The sequence below is a fragment of the Penicillium vulpinum genome (genome assembly GCF_028829585.1).
Source record: "Penicillium vulpinum strain IBT 29486 chromosome Unknown utg000004l_segment0_segment0, whole genome shotgun sequence".
In the NCBI taxonomy this organism is placed as follows: Eukaryota; Fungi; Ascomycota; class Eurotiomycetes; order Eurotiales; family Aspergillaceae; genus Penicillium; species Penicillium vulpinum.
In genome coordinates this window covers 1,280,500-1,301,312 of record NW_026643244.1, presented here as the reverse complement: position 1 = coordinate 1,301,312, position 20,813 = coordinate 1,280,500, and the positions used below count along the sequence as shown (strand labels likewise).

The window sequence follows — 20,813 nt, the reverse complement described above, 5'->3', positions numbered from 1 at the left end:
TTGTATATGTATTCGACAATTAATACAATTTATGTCAGCTTGTGCAAATGACTTATTTCCTCAGCTGAACTATTAGGCACCTGTTTAATCCAGGCTCGTGCTTGTGGCTGATCTAGACCTTCGGAGATATGCACAACACAATGTAATTAAGAACACATGAAGTCGTGACCACTATTGTCGCACAATAGCATTATGAGATGACTCGGTCCCCTTTCCCTTTCAATAGCAATGATACAATATAAATAATAAAGTAATGATCGCTACTATATAAGCGGGTCGCCCATGTGGCGGGGCGATCGGGTTGATGTTTCTATTTTGTACATCCTACGGAGTACAACAAACCTATCTACATCAATCATACTCCATACGTACATATGTAGCTTGGAATTCTGACGTATAAGTACTTTGCGATCTATGTGCTTAACATTCGGACATTTATCACTTTGGCCCCCATCTCCAAGGGCAATCACCAATTTGGTATCAGTTCAGCTCTTTTTCGTTTCTTGCGTACCCGACGGGTTGACAACCACGATTGGTGTTCCCTTACCTTGTAAAGACCTGTCCAATCTAATACTTGAAATAATTACCTCTGAGAGTAACGACAAGCATTTTGCAAAATGAAGTACATAACGGGAAAACCGTAATAGATAAGACTCGACGGTTTCTTGAAGCAGCAGCAATGTTAACATGGCCGAGCAATACTGAGAGATGTTAGGGTTACGAATATCGTTACCCAAGCCGAGCCGACGGTTGGTAATGCGATACTTTGTACGGAGTAGGAGCGAGTGGAATTGAAGTGAGGGCGAAGTAATCCGTATCCGTGGATGTATGGATTAACCTGCCAGCGTGATGATGATGGTACGAAAGGTTGTCCTACGAGATACTTTTTGACGGCCTTAATGAGATTCATCTAACCAAAAATAATTTTATGGCATAAACATTATCCTCAGTGACACAGCATAGGTATGTTTTGCTGATATTATTGAGGAAGATTGCTCCAAATTTATGCCTCAGGCTCCAAGACGAGGCAGGCCTGGGATGAGTCAGCAAAGAAAATCTAGGGCACCGCTAATCCTAATCCAGACTAGCTCCAGTCCACACCCACAAGCGGAGAAATTCCCGGCCCTCGACAATTTCTTTTCTCAAGCATTCAGCGCAGAGCCATACCATAAGAATATCAACTTCTTTTGGAAGACTGTAGCAATCATGTCCAAGATCACAGTCGGTACGTTTCAAATCATACTCTCACCTACTTGATCTTGCCACTAACTGCCTTGTCTCATTACAGCCGGAGTGCGCCAGAATGTCGAGAACCTTCTCAACTACTCTCTCAATGAGAAGAAGCGTAACTTCAACGAGACCGTTGAGCTTCAGATCGGCCTGAAGAACTACGATCCCCAGCGTGATAAGCGTTTCTCTGGCACCATCAAGCTGCCTACCGTCCCCCGCCCCAACATGGCCATCTGGTGCGTTTACTCTCGACAACCCGCGACGCAAAATTTACATCTGTTCGCGATGCTCAGCCGCGAGGGATATCTAAATTTCAAATGAACACAGAAACTAACAGAGGAAATCTATAGTATTCTTGGTGACCAGCACGATCTTGACCGTGCCAAGCACCACAGCATCGATGCCATGTCCGTTGACGATCTCAAGAAGCTCAACAAGAACAAGAAGCTCATCAAGAAGCTTGCTCGCAAGTACGATGCCTTCCTTGCTTCCGAGGGTCTGATCAAGCAGATTCCCCGTCTCCTCGGTCCCGGTCTGTCCAAGGCCGGCAAGTTCCCTACCCCCGTCTCCCACGCTGAGGACATGGCCGCCAAGGTCACCGACGTCAAGTCCACCATCAAGTTCCAGCTCAAGAAGGTTCTGTGCCTCGGTGTTGCCATCGGCAACGTCGAGATGGAGAAGGAGGCCCTTGTTGCCAACCTCATGCTCGCCATCAACTACCTTGTCTCCCTCCTCAAGAAGGGCTGGCAGAACGTTGGCAGTCTTGTCATCAAGGCTTCCATGTCTCCCCCCACCGTGTCTACTAGATTATCTGTCGCTTAACTGCGCCGGTGTATTCTAGTTTGGGCCTGAAAACTGGGTTTATGTAGTCTTACGACTGGAAAAAAATATGAAGCTCATGATCGGTCTCAATTTGCTATCTCAATATCGTAGTTTTACCTCTCGTATAATGTAGCTGTAGATCAATCTTAGAGTTGTAATTTACATAGCTCATTATGTATGAAACGAAACAAGACACTCTTATAATACACATAACAGGGAATCAGACTACTCCATGCCTGCCATCAATTCGGTCTTATCCAGAATCATGCCCCGCATGCCAATGAACTCACGAAGACTGGCCCACTCTTCGCCAACCTCCTCGCCTCTCATATAAGGATCCTTGAAACCCCACGCCACAGCAACTCTATCCATGGCAGCGCGCTCTTCCTCGCGCAACCACCGTTGCCGGAGAGGGATACCAGGAATCCAGACCACACGCTCCATCTGATCGTTGGCCGTGGTAATGGCCAAGATACCCATGGAGGCTGTACCGCCAACATAAGCCAATGTAGCAGCGAACGCAATGCCAGTCGCTACGTTGGGATCCATTGTATTCTGGAATGTCGCGGCGAATGATGCAAGAGCATAACAAGCAGCCGGGGCAGCTGCAAGGCCTGCTATAGGGACGCCGGCTTTCTTGAAGATCTTCGCGCGGTGGAAGGCGGGGGCACAGAAAGTGTTGTCGATGATGGCTAGCACGAGCGAGAGGTTTTTCTGTGCAATGGCGACATCAAGAGCCATGTTAGCCAACTCCGCCGGAACGGCGCTGTTGATACTCTTAGGATTGGCCTTCAGCAACTTCACTGGAGAGCTGTTCTGCTCTGGGACAGGCTTGTAGGCGTAAAGGTGGAAGATCTCGGGGAAGTGCTCGGCCCGTCGCAACAGAGTCAGGGTCTCGGTGCAGGAGGCCAGAGCTTCAGGCGAGATGAAGACCTTCTCGTCCTTCAAAAGTTCAATGGCAATATTTGAGACTGAATCTGCTAGTCGTGGGTCCGGGTGTTGTGAGGACTGTGGTTTGCCTTTGCTATTCGCAGCGCTTTGTTTCTCCTCCAGGTCCAGTAAAGAGGAGATCGCGTTGCCCTCGCCCTTTGAGGACCCCTCGCTTTGATCCCGTTCTTGCGAGACAAGAGACTCAGCGACACGCTGGCACCTTTGTAGCAATTCTACTACCACCTCATTGGAAGCGACGGCGTTTGATTGATGCACGGCAGATGCATCCCGCGCAATCTCTTTGATTGCAGCCTCTGGACTTGTCTTAGCGGTTGCAGCGGAAGCATATCGACGGGAAATAAGTGTAGTAGAGCCCAATATCAATTTATCGGTTCGTTTCGGAGGCTGTAAACGGAGATTGGATGTCGCAGCTCGACTTGAGCGAGCGGTGGGTAGACGCGTGATAGGGAGTCCACGACGGGGTGCTGAAGTCGAGAATTGACATAATTGACAGATCGGGCCCTGTGACCGGGACCCTTTATTGGCTGTTAAAATAACTCTTTTCATGGCTTTGGTGATGCGTGACGTTGTGAGGCAGCTGTATTTTTTTCCGATGGGAGAGTCCAGGCGGAGACTTCGCCCCTACGCTGTCCACTTCCCCGTACTCGCACCCTGACGTCTTACTACTTCTCTGCCTAGCAACTCCATGTTCCTTCAATTCAAGGAATACATCTCCCCGACCTGATTATTTTCTGAATTATATGCAACCGTCTACCTGATAGTCTCGTTACTGATCCCTAACCATGCCACCTCCTCCTCCCCCGCCGCCGCCGCCGCCGGGAGGTTTGGGCGGACCTCCCCCGCCGCCCCCTCCAGGAGCCCTCCCAGGCAGACCTCCTAAAGGACAGATTAAAGACCGGGTAGGTATATCGGGTGCTCAATTTTCATGGACGCAAACAGTTTGTTGCCCAAGTAATTCAGTAGCTAACCTATATAGGGCGCACTTCTTTCTGATATCCATAAGGGCGCCAGGCTGAAGAAGGCTGTTACCAATGACCGATCAGCACCTATAGTCGGAGGCTCAGGAGGTGTTTCATCTGCTCCTCCTATCGGGAGTGCGCCACCTGTTCCTGGCGCAAGGCCACCTCCAAGCGGACTTGCACCGCCTGTACCATCCGGCCCAGCCGCGAATCGATTACGAAGTAACAGCGAAGGAACTTCTGGAGCAGATGCTGCAGCCAGTGTAATGCCGCCTCAATTAGGAGGTATATTTGCTGGTGGCATTCCCAAGTTACGCAGTCGTGGAGGTGTCGATACAGGTGCCAATCGGGACTCTCCATATATCTCTGATTCCGAAGGTGCACGCCGACCACCTGCTGCGCCAGCTCCCAAGCCTCCAACAGCTCCCAGGCCCCCCGGCGCCAGGCCGCCTCCTCGTCCCTCATCGACTGATTTGCCGCCTGCCCCACCTGCACCGCCGGTCAATCCTTTGGTTGCCGGCTTGAAGAAGCCTCCCCCGAGGCCTACTTCACGATCCTCATCTACAGTTTCAGCGCCAGCCCTAAAGGCCCCTGAAGCGCCACCTCCACGCGCGCCTCCTCCACCTCCAGCACCGGGCAAGCTTCCACCACCGCCTACATCGAGAAAACCGTCCGGACCCCCGCCACCTCCTCCATCAGCACCCGCGACTCGGGCACCTCCTCCCCCGCCGGCTGCTTCCAGATCGACACCACCCCCTCCCCCATCAGTAGCCCCACCGTCAATTGCTGCACAGGCTGCCCGTTCCGCCCTGGGACATTCTTTGCCTTCGGCACCTCCCCCTCCCCCTCCATCAGCTGCCCCAGGTGCTCCACCACCACCGCCTCCGACTTCACTTCCTATAGCTCCACCTAGCGAGCCACCATCCCGACCATCCCCTGTTTCCTCTCGCCCTGTCTCTCACGAACCATTTGCAGCGCTAGATCCTAGCGCCTATACACTTTCCAATGGTGGATCGCCTGCACCAGGCTCACGAAACCCTCCAACACAAGGAAATGGACATGGCCCAGTCCAAATAGAAGACGTGCGATTCAAATTCCAAAGTGAGGGGCTGCTCTCCAAACCGCGGCAATTTATCGGTGGAGAGCGCCGATACCGCGCTGGAAGGGGCAGTAGTGTTCCTTTGGATCTGAGTGCTTTACGAGGCTGATTAGAATGCATGGGAAATTGCGGGCGATATCGTGCACACATAGTGAATTTTTATACATAAATCCTTTTGAACTAGAGTCATCTATGTAGCTCATTGTCACTGTAATGAAATTTGTACAACAAACCCCATCTTTTTCAACTAAGCTCGTTCATATCCCTCCCTTAAACAGTATAAAATGAAGTGGTATCCACCTCTCCCATAAGCTTCCGCACGTGATCAAATCGGGGATGTCAATCGACCATCGTCGAAAACAACTATGAAGCACCTAGACGCGCGCTGCCACCAATCTTTTCGCTATCGGTCGAGATCATCGACTCGTGTCATTCCATAATTTCACTGTTATCACCCAGGAGGACTCTCGCAATCTTCACTTGAGATTCGACAAACAGCACATACCCGCTCTGCGCCATTGCGATCATCTCACATCAAATTGGCCCCCGGACTTTGAACAGAGCTTCTACAGCTTTGATTTCTCTCGGCGAGCTTAAGGAATCTCACCAAGCCAACCTTGTCTCGCTACGATCGACTACGACCAACCCGGCTCTTTGCCTTGGCGAACACTTTTTGCGCGAAGTGACGGACTCTGAAGTAAACGAAAATCCACGAATTCTCTCCTGTTCACACGAAGCAAGAGAGCTATTTCAGGCCCGAAAAGATCACCGAGCTCGAGACACAGCTCGATACCGACGTAGCGGTACATCTACCTGTACCCGATCAACGCAAAATTGAGATACCCTTGCACCTTGTTGAACTGCCGCTCTCCCATCCACCATGTCTCTCCACTTTTACGTCAATAGTGAGTTTCCCATGAGCCGAATTGCTTGCACATGCCATCTCATATATAGACCATGTACTGACCAACCTCGATCGAACAGAAAAAGTCCTCATCCTCACAGTTGACGGCCGCACACTGATCGGCGATCTTCTGTCGACCGACCAAACGACCAATCTTGTCCTCGCTAATACCGTTGAACGCATCATCCGCACTCCAGACGACGACGAGCCATCTACCGAAATTGAACATGGTCTGTACCTGATCCGCGGCGACAATGTCGTGGTGTGCGGCGAAATAGACGAAAAAATGGACGCAGACATCGACTGGACCAAGGTGAAGGGCGATGTAATCCGAGACACGAAGAATGCATGAGCGGGGTTTGCACAGTGCTATTTTCCATTGTCATTTTTCGGGCGTTGTGGGGAAACCATTTGCATTGCGATACAACGATTCAGCAAGCCGATGAATCCTAGAGTTTTGCCAACGTTGCATGGCTCTTTTACTATTGAATCCGCCGTTGCAGGCTTGGCCCTTGGCCCTACGATGCGGAGATACGTTGGGTGTTGGATGTCGATCCGCCATGTTTTGATTATTTTCCGTTGCGAGCCTACACCGATATCCCACGAGCTATCGATGATTTGCAGGCATCTTCGATGTGTAATTATGCAATGGCCAAGGCATGTTACATGAAGGATGGGGCTACACATGGGGATTCGCCATCAACTCGGCATTCTTGTTCCTCGAGTGACTTTGCGGGGGCCACGAGCACAGACGATGGGCACGAAGACAGTGGATTTACAACAAGGGGCGGGTATCTACTTGCCTTACCCCGAGTTCCCATGTTCTCAAGTATGAGATGTCGGGTGACCCTTATGTTCTTCGGTCTAGAAGAATGTGAATTTACATCGGCAGTATGATTCGATAATAAGGACATGAATTACCAATCCAATTTTCTCTTTTCAGAATAGAGTAATTAATTTCTGACCGTTTGCAGCCACATTCCTTCTTGACTCCACGCGGGAGGATGCCAAGGCTGGCTACTACAACGGTGTACGTAGTACTCCGTACAGATTATGAAATAAGTAGTACCTCCTAGAAAGGAAAAAAGAAGAAAATATATCCAAGATAAAGAGATCCATATATAGAGAACAGGCAGTCACGTTAAATAAAAAGCACATATATGTACGGAATAGTTCAAGTCAGACGGTAACTGTACTCCGTGACCCTGGTCTCTCAGGCCGCTGCCGGGCCTTGGCGCATTAAGTTAGGAGGCTGATGTGGCAATGTGTGAGGTGTACAATATAGGATATATGTAGATCTTTGAAGATTCAAAAGAAGTAGTCGGTCAGCCAATTGTACTCCGTACATATAACTACTTACATTTGCATATGTACTAGATAATGTCTTGTACCCGAGACCTTTCCGCTTTAGTGCTCACTTCTTGCCGCTTTTTGATCACCGGGTAGAATTGAGCACGCCCCTGAATATAGGGCTACCCTTCCCCATTTAAACCACCTGTCATTCTATCAAATAAGGACTGTCGTCGCCAACTTGTTCAACCTAGTAGTCTCATCCCTATCCAAGTGAAAAAAGCACAGTGTAGGGCCATTCAGCTGACCTATCAACTTCCCAATTCACCCCATGTTCCTGAGAATCCACCTTGGAATTTCGTTTACCAGCCCGGATATCACTAATCGGGCTCTGGGACTGCTACTAAGATCTAGCACACTTCCCTGTAACAAGGCTAACTGATGGAATCAGGTCTAGCAAGTGACGACGGTGAACCGCTTATTTCACCAATGGGTGCATAAGCCGAAGGCTTCCCTGAGCGTATAAAGTTATATCTTTCTCGCCCTGCTATGTAGCTTGTAAGCCGAAAACAAAGCACCACCGACAATACCCCGATGAGCTCCTGAGAATGGCGTGTTCCCAAGAGCCCACTAGGCTCCTTTAACAGAGTTCCAAGGGCCTATAAGCTAGCTCTATTCTTTTTGAGCTAAACAGTCTATGAAGCTAATTTAACGCTACAGACTGACTCCCAAAGGGATTTCAACTAAATCTAGTCGGCTCGGGGACGAAGGCTAAAGCCGCCCATTTCTCTTTGAGTCAGACTTCCCATCCCCCCGCTTTCCTTATCTCACCATCCCACCTCTCTCGGGTTTATTTCAGTTAACAGAAAATCTTCTTCCCTCTCACAAGATGGACGATGATCCTCCTTCTCCTACTGGCGATGGTCACAGGCCTATCCACGAGCCCATCATCATTGCCTTTGACAACAGCGGCGACGGCCTGCTCCGCGTGCCCGGGTTTAGCGCTATCCCTCTGCATTATGAGCTCCCGTCCGACGCGCGCTTTGCCCACGGCATTGAAGAGTGGCGTCAGGCACCCGCCGTCACGGCACGTGAGCTGGCCATGACTACAGCAATGAACCGTGTGACTGATCTCCCGAACTGGCATGTCGACATCTTCAACGATGCGGTCGTGGCGTGCTGGCGGCAAAACAGTACCACCTCCATCACGATGAATCCCCTGCTGAGTGACCGGGCTTGGGCCTGGTGCGTGCGGGAACTGCGCGATAAGGCCACCGAATATCGTCAGAAGAGACATATCCAGGTGCTGGACACTGGGTCCTGCGTTTGCAAGTCTGATCATGTTCCTGCGCTTCGAACGGGGGAGCTGGCTGGTGAGTTCCAACGTGCGGTGCTACCGGTGCTCCGGACCCTCATGCAATCCGGGTTGTTGGATTGGCGGTCTAAGTGTAGATTAAGTATCATCGACCCGAACTTGTTTCCGCTGGTCCATGGGCGGAGCTTGGTTTTGACTGATGGGGTTCGAGTGGAGGTAGAGAATGTGCTGGGCGCGTATCAAGGAGCAACAACCCTTGCGCCGACTCATATTGACAAGAGAACAGATTCGGCAGATGTCCAAAGACGGATTGAGAAGTCGCGGCAGCTTTTGTTGGGGGTGCATGCCGACTCTAAAACAGCACCTCACTATCGATGGAGCGCGAATTACCAGGCTCTGCCGTGTGAAGTGGAGTTTGTTGGGGATGCAGGGTCGACGAAGATGCGCCTCACCTCATATATCAACAATCTGCACCCGATGCACCAGGACCTCTATCGTTCAATCGAAGGGCTGGTGGGCCGGGCGGTCCCGTTGTGGAACGATTGTCTGGTGCAGGGACAGCGCGGCTGGAGCGATATCCTGAATCAAGGCCAGCTGGGGCCGGTGCCGCTACGGATTATTACGTATGGAGTAGAATGGGAGAATGAGCTTCCCGAATGGCTGCTCGCCTTCCGGGTTCCAGCAAAGGCGCGGAAAGGGATGTACCGTAGAGCCCGAGAAGCACTCTTTAATAGTTCGGGAGACAACACGGATGAGGGCCGTAAAAGGCACCGAAAGGCACAAGAACAGCTGGAATGCCTTACAGACGTGGAGGGGAACGAAGACAAGGAGTTGCCGCCCCCAGATTCAAACCTCTGGCAACGCGCAAAGGAGTATCTCGAGCTCCCAGAGGATGGATCGGCTACTCCCGTTCCTGCCCCGGAGGACTGGCAGCAATACACCTGGGATAAAATCGAACGCAAGGTCAAGCGGCTGCTGCGCGTCCGCCACCCAGAGCCAGGGACCGCGTTTTCTTATGAAGAGTGGAAGACGGGGCGCCACAATGAGAGAGCTGTGGTTGATCTCGTCCGCGAGCGGAAGGATTGGGGCAAAATTCCCTACAAGCCAGTCACGCCTCCCCACAAACCCTATACTATTCGGCTCCAGGACACTTTCCGTTCGCAAGGACTGCAAATAATTGTAAACATGGAGAACATCGAGCTCACCCCTGACAGCCAGGACTACAGAGGAACGGACTGGCACATGGAAGGCCAGCTCAATGAGCATGTGGTAGCTGTCGCCATCTTTGCATACGATATCAATAATATCACCAAACCCCAGATTTCTTTCCGTCAGAATACCAAGCTAGATGAAAGCTTTTATCGATATAGGGAGGATGAAGAGCAAGAGCAAAGGCGGCATCCCAGATTGCAGCCGGCCCGGAGATATGGGAAACACGGCTACTCAGATCTGAATGAAGTAGCGGAGATCCTGGGATATGATGGCTGGGACCTCGATACTGATAACCATGCAGTGAGATCATGGCAGAATAAAGGTGCAGTTTCGGTCTCGCAAGGGCGTTTGATCGCATTTCCCAACCTCCTAGAGCACCGCGCTGAGCCCTTCTCCCTGGCTGATCCGAGCCGTCCGGGGCATTATCGTTCCATCACGTTGTATCTGGTTGACCCTCACTATCGCGTCTGCTCCACCCGCAATGTGCCCCCGCAGCAGCACCATTGGTGGGCACAAGCGGTAGATGAGGACCTGAGCACCGCTGGACTACCCCAAGAGATAATTGATGAGATCATGCAAAATACAGACAACTGGCCTATGGGGTTGCCGGAAGCCCGGCGGCACCGCAACGCGTTTTTGAAAGAGCATCGCTGGAACAACTTAGTCAGGATTAATAGGATGGATTATCCACACTTCAATTATTGAATATATATCATCGGATGCACTAAAAGGTTTATCGGGAGCCGGAGAGAAAAAAAACCTATCTCAGTGTGGTGACTAGAGAAATCAGTACCAGTAACTTGTACGCATAAATAATAGATTCCCACTTCTCAAGCTCATGTCAAAGAAAGCCTTTCTTAGCTGAACTACTAGCCTTTGTAACCTTGAAGCTTATAACAAGCGTACAATGAGAATGCGCCGAGAGAGCTATATTGACAAAACTAGCTATATACACCTCGACCAGAGCAAGAGCCTCACCAAGCTCGCACCCTCCTGTGGATGTGACTTTCAGTCTGAGCCTGAGGATGAGGAAGTGCTAGAGTAGCTAAACTTGCTTTTGGATCTGAGTATAGAATCCCTTTTGAGTGAAGAACAAGGAATTCTCGACGTGGAATTTCTCCTTTTCGACCAGCCGCATCTGAATAGAAATCAGTCAGATCAGTGAATTGCACTTCGTATTATACATATCAGGGGAAGGAGAGCTGCAGCCTGCTCTCGGACCCAATATATATTACCCTGCCATTTCCACTGCCTCATAACCGATTTGCAATGCTAGCCTTTGCTGTGGGTCCATTGACTTTATCTCCCTACGAGATTCCAAAGAAGCGATGATCGAAAACATCAGGGTTAGATAAGAAGTTACCCCAAATGCAGTCCAAAAAGAACGATACAAGGGTTGGGAGGCATGGTGGAGGCAATCATAACACTAATAGCCAACACAGTCACAGAATGACCCGCCACTGATGTCCCAGGTGAGTTGAATCGAGCAGGGAGACAAATTTTACATCTTGTGGATAAAAGAGGGATTCCTCTGATTGCAGAAAATACTCAAGTCGTTCGTTGGTATGAGATTCCCAGAGCTATAGAAGTGGCCAAAATGTTCAGTATGTGATAAGGGGGATACCACGAACTTTGGGGGTTTCAACCAGAATTGGTACAAGAGAGCCCACTCCTTCGCATTGCATCGGTCGCGGTAACACAGCGAATGAGTCAGTCATTTTTCGATATCCTGCGATCCCTAGTGTTCGAAGTGGTACTCCCTAGAGTCCATGTAGTGAGAGACTGGAGATCTGCCGGAAATCCACTGAAAGTGTCAGGGATCTTTTGGTGGGGCTCGGGGGCTCGGGGGCTCGGCCGAGCAGATGTGTCACTTCAAAGTCGGGGGGCCGGCCGAGCATGTTCGAAGATTCACAGCCAATATGATCGTGGCTACTCTGGAGATCCTATTCTTTGCTTGCCGAGTGGAGCTCGGGAAGGTCGATGTCCCAGTTCAGAGCTTACCCTATACCCTTGTACACAAAGAAATGAGTCCCTTTCGGCTGCAACACCGAGAAAGGGATGTAAAGATGTAGTGATGGGAGGAAATGTCCCTATATTTTATGTTGAACACAAGCCAGAAAGTGACGCTCAAAATTGTTCTCACTCTATTACCAAACCTGAGCTGAAAAGTGCTTGTTAGAGCGTTTTTGATTCAAGACCATGTCAGCATTCAGCGTTCGCGATGCGCCATTTGGCCAGCTCTGTCGATTAGTTCTCGGTCCCCGGGTCTTTCTTTACCCTGATGAGAAGGCTGGATTCCAGTATCAACCGGAAGAAACACCAGTTGAAGTACCTACACCTCAAGCGAACAGCAGCTCTACAGACACGGATGCCGATGTGGAGAAGGCTGAGCCTATGTCGTCGCCAGACCAGTCAAAGTCTGGTTACCAGACTGTCAGTTGGTATAGCGAAACCGATCCTGAAAACCCGCAGATGTGGTCACTGGCAAAGAAGATTGTTACTTTTTCACAGATCTGCCTTCTTACCTTTTCTGGTCAGTTGGCGCGGGATTTCGTAACATTTTTTTTATATTGACTAGATATAGTATACTGTGGATCTGCAATCATCACTCCAGCTCAGCCAATCTTCGTGGAGATTTTCGGTGTGAACGTCCAAGAATCGTCTTTGGCACTCTCGATGTATGTTTTAGGATATGTAAGTATATCCCCCTGTCCTCGGCAGACATGTCCAAACTCATAATGGCCGTTCTAGGGTGTTGGGCCATTATTTTTCAGCCCTTTGTCGGAAATACCGGCAGTTGGACGGAATATCCCGTACTTCGTTTCGTTTACGTTGTTCATAATTATCACCGCTGTGACCTCTCGCGTGTCGAATTTTGCAGGATTGATTGTCTTAAGGTTTCTTCAGGGACTATTGGGTGGCCCAGTTCTAGCAACAGGAGGAGCCTCAGCTGGTGATATCCTTTCTTTCCCGAAAATTCCCTATGGTCTCACTTTCTGGGGATGTGCAACTCTAGCAGGACCCGCTTTAGGTCCTCTTTTATCTGGATTCTCAGTGCCCCTGAGCTCCTGGAGGTGGTCTATGTATGAGCTTCTCATTCTCTGTGGCTTTACTTGGATTCTTCTATTCTTTTTCCTCCCAGAAACCAATGCCGACTTCATTCTCTTGAACCGGGCCAAGCGCCTACGCAAATCCACCGAGAATGAGAATCTTCGATCGGATTCAGAGATTAAGCAAGGAAATACTCACTTCCTGTCCCTTCTCGGTGGGTATTTGACTACGCCTTTCATGGTTACCCTGAGGGATCCGTCAGTTGCCTTTATTAATGTCTACACCGGTCTTATCTACGGTATTTTTGTAAGTCTCGGGGCAGCAAAAGTTTAGGGATTGGTTGCAGAAGAGTGAATTAACAAATGGCGCTTAGTACTCATACTTTGAATCATTCCCGATTGTTTTCACCCAGATTCACGGGTTCTCGATGGGTATTATGGGAACCATCTTTCTGTGCGTTGTTGTAGCCTGCTTCTTCGGGGCCAGCTCATACTTGGCGCTTGTCAAGTTCCATTATGAGCCCTACACTTATAATAATGGAATCGGCTCCCCTGAACATCGACTTCTCCCTGCCGTTGTTGCGGCCTTGATTGCGCCGTGTGGAATCCTTATTTTCGCTTGGACATCTCGCGATTGGATTCATTGGGTTGTTCCCACGATTGGAATTGTTCTATACATGTCGTGTGTCTTTGTGGTAAGTGGACTGACAAGCCGTGAGAATATCCGTATGCTAAAAGTTTTTCTAGATTACGATGTGTATTTTCATCTATCTTCCAATTTCGTATCCTCGCTATGCTGCGAGCTTGTTTGCTGCAAACTGTGAGTTGGAAGTCTTGTCCCGGGTTATCAAACAGGCCTTGTCTAACAAGCTTCCCAGCATTCCTGCGCAGCGCAGTGGCTTGTGCTGCTACTCACTTCTCACAACCATTATTCGCCAATCTAGGTATTGGAAAGGGATGTAGCGTCCTCGCTGGCTTGACGTGGGCCTGTTTCTTTGGAATTTTGGTTCTTTGGAAGTATGGTGACAAGCTGAGAGCTAGGAGTACATTCGCGCAAGTTTATTAATGGCTGTACATTATTAGAGAAATGCGTGTTTTGGCGTGAAAGACTACGGCGGCCTGGAACTGACGATTCTGAGATTCGGAAAGATTAAATTCTTTGAAATCTGGTTAGATCTAGTATCATATTTAATAGATAATAAGAAAAAGAATTGGGGAGGAAAGTCGTCTTGCCTCGTATAACATCCTTGACTGCGATGTTTCCAGACTGTTATGGATTGCACAGGGGAAGGAGGGCAAATTGAGGCTGTAATCGTTCCAAACACCCAAGACACTCATCTTTACTGTGTTGGTGCATCCCAGTCAACGATAATTTTCGGTCAACAATAAATGTTCAAAATTAGGTATCTTTTGTATGGGCATATCATACAAAGGGTACAAAAAGTTCAAAAATCAAAAATCAAATTTTTCTCAACCTGCGATATAGGTAGGGAAATTATAGGTCTGTATAGTTATATTATCTAGAAGGATTTTAGCTAATCTGGTATTAATATTAACCAGAAATATTGATTATAATAAAGTAAACATTCAAGTTCCACGGAGTATATACAATCTTTTATATATGGTGTCTTTTTAATGTGCTTCTCACGCTTCTACATTATTTCGAATTAATCTTAGTGTTAGAAAAGTCTCACGGTTATATCATATACCATTTACCACGCTTTTTTATTTTTTCAATGATTTGAGGCTTGAGTAAAATGCAAGTTGAGAATTTGAAAACCTTTGTACCTTTTGTATAACACGCGTATACAAAAGATACCTAATATTGAACATTTATCGTTGACCGAAAATTATCGTTGACTGGGATGCACCAACACAGTAAAGATGTATTGGGCGCCTGGCACGTAGCCTACTAAGGAACGGATCCAACTTCTCCGCAACATCCCAGAGAAGGATACGAAAAATAAGTTATGGGGTTCAAAATGCAGGCTCTTGTCTTCTATGAGGTTGCTGATAATAACCATATCCGCCAACTGCCAGGCTGCACAGCAAACACAATGGTGAATTAAAAGGACTTCTTCTCCTGTTGGAAAAATAGAATGTTCTCATTACATCTAATATGGTTCAGATACCGACTCATATACTACCACCACCACTCCACTCACACATAGTTACTAATAAACTCATACCCCTGAATCGCCGCCTTCCAACCCTCTGACTCGGGATTACTGCTAAAATCACATATATGCGGGGCTCCCTCAATCAAAGCCAAACCAGTAGTGACTCCTGCTTCCTGAAGTGCATCATAAGTACCTTGAGATTGCTGCCAAGGGATCAAATCATCATTCGTTCCATGAATGAGGAATGTGGGCGTATGATAATTGCCCCGCAAGATCTGGGCGCGTGGACTGACTCGGACAATTTCATCTAGAGAAGGCTGTGGGAGAGTGTTCCAGTCTCGAATGTTAACGCCTGCGCTGTTCTTTTTGCTGGGGAGGCCGCCGATAATTATGGGGAGTGTTTGGGCTTTCCAGTTGATGTGCAGCACGATGCGACATCGGAGATCAGTACGGATACGGGGGTCCGATAGTGGCTCCCAGGCACCGACGACACCGTAGTTGGTGATCTTTTCGGTTGGTTAAGTTAAGACATCGGGTTTGATATGGAGTGGGGAAACTTACGGGCTCATCTTGGATTGCTTTTAGCAGATCGTATTTATCTCCCCAATCTTCTGCGCCGATGGGCTGGATGGGATTTCTCCACCCTATTTAGAGGTTAGACTTCCCTTCAAAGAAGATGAGATTTCAACTTACAGTCATCTTCATAGTTCGTCGGGCAGTAAAATGCCAAGATTGCCTCTGGTGGCCTCAACCCTCTTTGCGGAGCTGTCCAGGCCAATGACATTGCCAATTGTCCACCAGTTCGCTGTGACTTCTTGAAGAATTTATGATCGAAGGCATCAGGGTCGCGGAGGAAATTGCCCCACCATTTTTTATTCGCATACTCGCCGGTTGTAGGTAGTTGCAGTCTTTTAACGGGGGCTGGTTCGGCTATTGATTTGCCGGATAGCAGCAGTTCCCAAAGTTCATCTAATGAATCTGCTCCGGGGAATCTGCCAGACACACCGACGATAGCAATAGAGTTAGGAGGATATTCATAGGGCACCGAGTCTTGCGCATCTGAAACTCCATTTCCTGGCTTGTTTGTCCCTTTTATCCTTGTCCCATTGGGGAAACCGTCGAGATTTGACACAGTCAACTTATTCAGATCCAAGACATACAAACCCGCACCACTGACAAGCGAAGCCGGAATATGATTCCCGAATCCTGCAAACGCAACTGTTTTAGAACCTTTCAGCTGAAAAACTGCCCCCTGCACCGTTTTGAACCACGCAGCCGGCTTCAGCAAGACATTCTCGAGAGCGTGTTGGAGAAGGGATCCACTGGTGATGATTTCACCGTCCACGGTAGAACGGAGTGGAGCTTGCAGCTTGTTAACGCTGGGCAAATGCAGATCTGGACGGTCCACCGCAAACTTCTTGATCCTTTCCACAGCAGCGGTATAGATGTCCGAGTGAAAGGCCCCTTCTACACTGACAGTGGTCACATGGGAGCCATTTGCTCGCAGCTTTTCAGTCAGTCTGGGTATATCAGAAAGGCTGGCTGTGACAGTTATGGACTTGGCATCAATGGTGCATGATGTATACGCCTTTCCATTACGTCAGCTTTGATAGTTTAGCAAGAAAGGCAATAGAAATACCTTTGGAAAGGTGCTGACAAGATTAGAGATATCTTTTTCATGAACTTCATCTCCCTTCCATCGAACAGCAATACAGCCTACCTTTGTCCCTTGTATACCAAATTAGTTATTGTCGACATAAGCACCGATAATGACAGCCAGGCGAAAGACTGCGGCAGCTGTGAAGGCGATCTCAGCTTCGATCTCCGAGGTAGCCACCGCAATTGCGCTGAGGAATCCAACACAGATGCCCAGGACACCACAAGTTTTGACGCCCCCAAGGAGGAGGCGATGAGGGCTGACCACATTCAGTTCCCTCAAGTAGTGGAAATACTGAGCGATCTCGAGAAGAACGGTAACCGGAAGACGAAATGTGTTGAAGTTGTAACTTGGCAAAGGGCCATCTCCTACAACCCACTCCTGGAGCTCGGCCAGCAGTTTGGCTCCTGGAATATGGTTCAGGGTAGGGTCGAAGTTGGCAAGGGGTTTCCACAGTTCGGCCCCGTGCTTTGCGGCATTGAGGACATGGGATAGTTGAGGATTCTGGTTGATCTCCCGTCTCAATTGGTCGATGGCATCTCGAGAGGAAAGCTCTTTCTGAGGTCCAAAGACTATCAGCGAAGGTTTAGACGTGGTAGGTGTCATTTTTAAGGAGCCGAGAGTTTGAAAACTGCAGGAGGTTAAAATAGCTTGCAAGTTGGTGGGAATTAGAGGCTTGATTCAGGAGAGAAAGTTATTCGCAACCAGATTTAGTGGTAATGATCTATTTCCTAAAGTTTGGCGAAGAACATCTTTACTTATAGGTAATCCGCCAATCTCATATTGATCGATCGGGGGTGGTTCCTTTGGAACGGAACCAAAATCGAGGCCCCCTCCCACACGCCTAAAATCAGCGCTTCTCGTGGAGACGTACTATGCAATTTCTCACCTAGCGCCTGATCCTTTAGGGGTGACAATCCCGATCACTTGGCTGCCTACTAGACTAAATGATCACAGTATAGCCATGTTACTCCGAGTTGGTACCAGGCCTCGTTTTGGTCCCACGCGCTGCAACAGAGCACGCTGCACGCCCGACTATCTCGGGCCTTGCCCCGGCTGTGTCGGTGTATTAACTTGGTGAAAGACCGAGTGCGCTAAAAGCTAAGCCCCGTCGTACCAATCCTTACTGGTATCTGACCTTTCTAGTGGAAGCACTGGCTCGGACGTATACGTACTGTTACGTAGTCAAAGTATATCTATTACACGTGGTGGCAGATGTAAATGGCACGGCAGGAGTTAGGTTAATAGAATATATTCATCCCCTCTCCCTCATCTACTATCTTGTGAGTTTATTTGACTATCTTGTGATATTTATTTGCCTATCTTGTGATGTTTACTTGACTGTCTTGTGATGTTTATTTGGAATAACACGACTTGCTTTTTCTCTTGTTAGGGTTCAGACTTCGTCCCGTCTACCTGCCCCCTAACGTTTGTGCGCTACTTATATCGGTCCCGGACATGCTGGAACATACTGTTCTAGCATAGTTGGTCTTTTACCTTGTTTTTTGATATGCACTCGGGCACATGCCGTGGCATCTACCCACTTGCTGGTCAGCTCTGGAACGGCTCGAGATCTTCAGTACTTGGAGGGCTTGTTTTGCGAAAGTAGGCCAGATATTGATTTTCTTTTTCCGTATAATCTTCTTCTGAGCTTTCGTTACCACATGGGGAATCTTGCTGGTACTGATAACCAAGTAAGACAAGCCAATTTTCAGGAAATCATAATGTCTGATATATCATGAGTTGTCTATACTAATCGCATCCATACCCCCCGGAACACCAGAAAATGCACTCACACCCAGACTGCTGTTCCATAATCACAGATAATTTCCCTTTTATTCTCCTAACTCCACTGCCTATAAGCCCTACCTATTCATATACCGACACCATTTCCTAGCAGCCCTGAATTAAAAACCCTTTCAAACTTTGTTTTCTCCAGAAACGCTGTGCATGCTTGAATCTTAGGGTCATACTCCCCAGTCGCAGGCTTACACACCACCATGACATTGCACAAAAGTTCGAGGTTCTGTCGTATCTCACGCGTCGATGAGAATGCGTTATAGCTCATGTCTTGTGGGTTTTGCAGGACGTCGAGCTGGATTTCGGCGGCTAAGGCTAGCGGCCGCATTATGAAGAGCGACATTTCTTTGCAGATGGGGATCTTCGAGGTAGTAGAACGCATGTCAGTGAACGGTTTTTTGGTTGAGATGGTCTGCTGTAATATTCAAGAACGGGAACATGGTAAATGGTGTAAGAAGAAATTGGGAAAGACGTACTTGTTTCGCATCAGTAAAATTGGCCTGAAGAAGCAAGTCGCACATAGCATTCGTGACAGCAACACACGAAGTACGATATTCTTTAGCAATAGGACCTAGAAACGTAGCTTTCTGAGATCCAATAATAGCCGTCTTGAACCAGTCTATTCGAGCGCCTATGATGATGATACAAGTGAGCACGCGAAGTTCATCATCTGGCCCGCCGAGGAACTCCTGTTCCGAGAGGGACTTTGACATGATCTTAATTTCTCCCCCGATCTTCTCGTGGACAAGGCAAAAATTATAGTCAGATGCGTTGTCCCGTACGTATCTCTTGGTGGATTGGCGGTGGCGGTCTCCGTCAACGACAAGTTTCATGGCGAAGATAAAAAGGGAAAAGACGGAAAGTCCCTTCGCCATGGTGTCAGTAATTTCTTCGGAAAGATAGACGTGCTGGCTTGGATCGAAGTCTATTGTTGGGTTGGGAACTGGCATTGCGGTGCCGATCTAGTTTGAAATCGTTGGTCACAAAGGAAAGCGGCAACTCCTAACCAATACAAGCTTACCCCACTGTCTTTAACTGGTATACAGCATGAAAAACTTGCAGTGGCATTGCAATGCATCGCAAATGCAATCCAGAAAGTCCGCCGTAGCATCTGAATATGTCCCAGGCTATGTGTTTTTGGCAGCATCATCTGAGAGCTATCTCGTTCGCCTTCTGCTGAGGTCTGATCGAGCACATCATATCCCAGCAAGCTTAGTAACTGCATAGCACGCGCTATGGTTAGAAGCCCTTTCGGTCCGCTGATATGAGTAAATTCAAACCTCGCAACAAGAAGCAAAGCTTGAACCGTCTCATGATTTAAGAAAGAAGAGTTATCGGCTAGATTCTCGGCTCGTTCCAGATGGAACCGGGCTGCTATGTACGACTCCATTGCTAGGGCTAATTCTCCACACGCAGTGGAGCCAGATAGAGCTGTGGCATATTTTAGGGCCATGCATTGGTGCGTGTCCATTGGGACGACGGATTGCAAAAACTCCTGCTGGTCTATTAGCATCATGTGTTTCTGCACTATATCGAAGTACGGCTGGTATCTGCATGGCGCATAATTAGACGGGATGTTCGTGTTTTTCTCATGGTGGGGTACGTACTGTTGTTCCAAGCCGCTAAAGGGAGTGGGTTGCTCGAACAGTGGGTTGAATGTGGGGCCTGGGGGATTGTCTTTTAGGTTGGCCATATCCAAATCTAGATCCGAAGGAGTCCCATCTGTGCCAGAGCTGTTCACAACATCGATCATGGTGGGTGGCTGATGGAAGTTGCTTAAGAGGCTATCAGCACAGGATATAGCTCTTTGGAGTGAATCATAGAAGAGCGTACCTCAAGTCAAACTCCATATTTGAGTAGTCCATGTCATCACCTTGTGACAGTAGGTCATACACAAACTGGGAATTCTGTGACATAGAGCTTTGGGGCAAGGCATAATTTGGCTTCATAGACTGAGTCGTGAATTGTAGGCCTTGTTCCTGGAGCGTCGTTTCCGCTTGTACTACCGTTGTAAGCACAAAGCCAAAAAAAAAGCGACTGACACTAAGAAATTCACTAGGGAGGCAGCATCTGGAGTATACTTACGCAGACGGGAGTGAAGTAGATTCAACGCCGACTTGATCTCGTCGTTGTCTGTCTTGTCAGAGGGATAGACGCATGTCTGGCCCGATTTGCGACAGCGATGGCACTCTGGCTTTTCCCGGTCGCAGCGCACCTTACGCTCACGGCATAAGTTGCATGTTGCTCGCTTCAGCTGGGACGAGGTCACTTGCGTTTGCGATTGAGGCTTTCTGGAAGGACTCAGAGACGCTATCGTGTTCATTGCGTTCCGCCTGGAGGCAATCGGTGGGAATCTGCTTATGTCTATATATAGAGCACGATATCATCGGGTTGCTATGTTTTT

At 48.6% G+C, this 20,813-nt stretch overlaps 8 protein-coding genes across 8 annotated transcripts; 5 read left to right on the top strand and 3 right to left on the bottom strand.

Moving 5' to 3' along the window:
- Positions 1 to 1,206: 1,206 nt before the first annotated feature.
- N7479_009050 (60S ribosomal uL1 domain-containing protein) lies at positions 1,207 to 2,052 on the top strand (the record flags this gene model as incomplete). Its single annotated transcript, XM_057256743.1, has 3 exons — positions 1,207 to 1,225; positions 1,289 to 1,466; positions 1,581 to 2,052. The coding sequence occupies 3 exons, from the start codon at positions 1,207 to 1,209 to the stop codon at positions 2,050 to 2,052; spliced, it is 669 nt and encodes a 222-aa protein (XP_057104201.1).
- A 225-nt stretch (positions 2,053 to 2,277) lies between these two features.
- N7479_009049 (uncharacterized protein) lies at positions 2,278 to 3,549 on the bottom strand (the record flags this gene model as incomplete). Its single annotated transcript, XM_057256742.1, has 1 exon — positions 2,278 to 3,549. One exon carries the CDS (start codon positions 3,547 to 3,549, stop codon positions 2,278 to 2,280), a length of 1,272 nt encoding a protein of 423 aa, XP_057104200.1.
- Positions 3,550 to 3,785: 236 nt separating this feature from the next.
- Positions 3,786 to 5,170, top strand: N7479_009048 (putative proline-rich, actin-associated protein Vrp1; the record flags this gene model as incomplete). Its single annotated transcript, XM_057256741.1, has 2 exons — positions 3,786 to 3,902; positions 3,980 to 5,170. 2 exons carry the CDS (start codon positions 3,786 to 3,788, stop codon positions 5,168 to 5,170), a joined length of 1,308 nt encoding a protein of 435 aa, XP_057104199.1.
- A 771-nt stretch (positions 5,171 to 5,941) lies between these two features.
- On the top strand, positions 5,942 to 6,317 carry N7479_009047 (U6 snRNA-associated Sm-like protein LSm8; the record flags this gene model as incomplete). Its single annotated transcript, XM_057256740.1, has 2 exons — positions 5,942 to 5,966; positions 6,016 to 6,317. 2 exons carry the CDS (start codon positions 5,942 to 5,944, stop codon positions 6,315 to 6,317), a joined length of 327 nt encoding a protein of 108 aa, XP_057104198.1.
- A 1,827-nt stretch (positions 6,318 to 8,144) lies between these two features.
- On the top strand, positions 8,145 to 10,487 carry N7479_009046 (DUF4246 domain-containing protein; the record flags this gene model as incomplete). The annotated part of the gene is made up of 1 exon (XM_057256739.1): positions 8,145 to 10,487. The coding sequence occupies one exon, from the start codon at positions 8,145 to 8,147 to the stop codon at positions 10,485 to 10,487; it is 2,343 nt and encodes a 780-aa protein (XP_057104197.1).
- Positions 10,488 to 11,981: 1,494 nt separating this feature from the next.
- N7479_009045 (MFS transporter) lies at positions 11,982 to 13,898 on the top strand (the record flags this gene model as incomplete). Its single annotated transcript, XM_057256738.1, has 6 exons — positions 11,982 to 12,315; positions 12,367 to 12,476; positions 12,534 to 13,139; positions 13,207 to 13,527; positions 13,580 to 13,652; positions 13,711 to 13,898. The coding sequence occupies 6 exons, from the start codon at positions 11,982 to 11,984 to the stop codon at positions 13,896 to 13,898; spliced, it is 1,632 nt and encodes a 543-aa protein (XP_057104196.1).
- Positions 13,899 to 14,993: 1,095 nt separating this feature from the next.
- N7479_009044 (uncharacterized protein) lies at positions 14,994 to 17,215 on the bottom strand (the record flags this gene model as incomplete). Its single annotated transcript, XM_057256737.1, has 4 exons — positions 14,994 to 15,458; positions 15,514 to 15,596; positions 15,646 to 16,494; positions 16,717 to 17,215. 4 exons carry the CDS (start codon positions 17,213 to 17,215, stop codon positions 14,994 to 14,996), a joined length of 1,896 nt encoding a protein of 631 aa, XP_057104195.1.
- A 1,267-nt stretch (positions 17,216 to 18,482) lies between these two features.
- On the bottom strand, positions 18,483 to 20,732 carry N7479_009043 (Acyl transferase/acyl hydrolase/lysophospholipase; the record flags this gene model as incomplete). The annotated part of the gene is made up of 6 exons (XM_057256736.1): positions 18,483 to 18,824; positions 18,886 to 19,371; positions 19,431 to 19,959; positions 20,017 to 20,193; positions 20,243 to 20,411; positions 20,495 to 20,732. The coding sequence occupies 6 exons, from the start codon at positions 20,730 to 20,732 to the stop codon at positions 18,483 to 18,485; spliced, it is 1,941 nt and encodes a 646-aa protein (XP_057104194.1).
- Between the last annotated feature and the right edge of the window lie 81 nt (positions 20,733 to 20,813).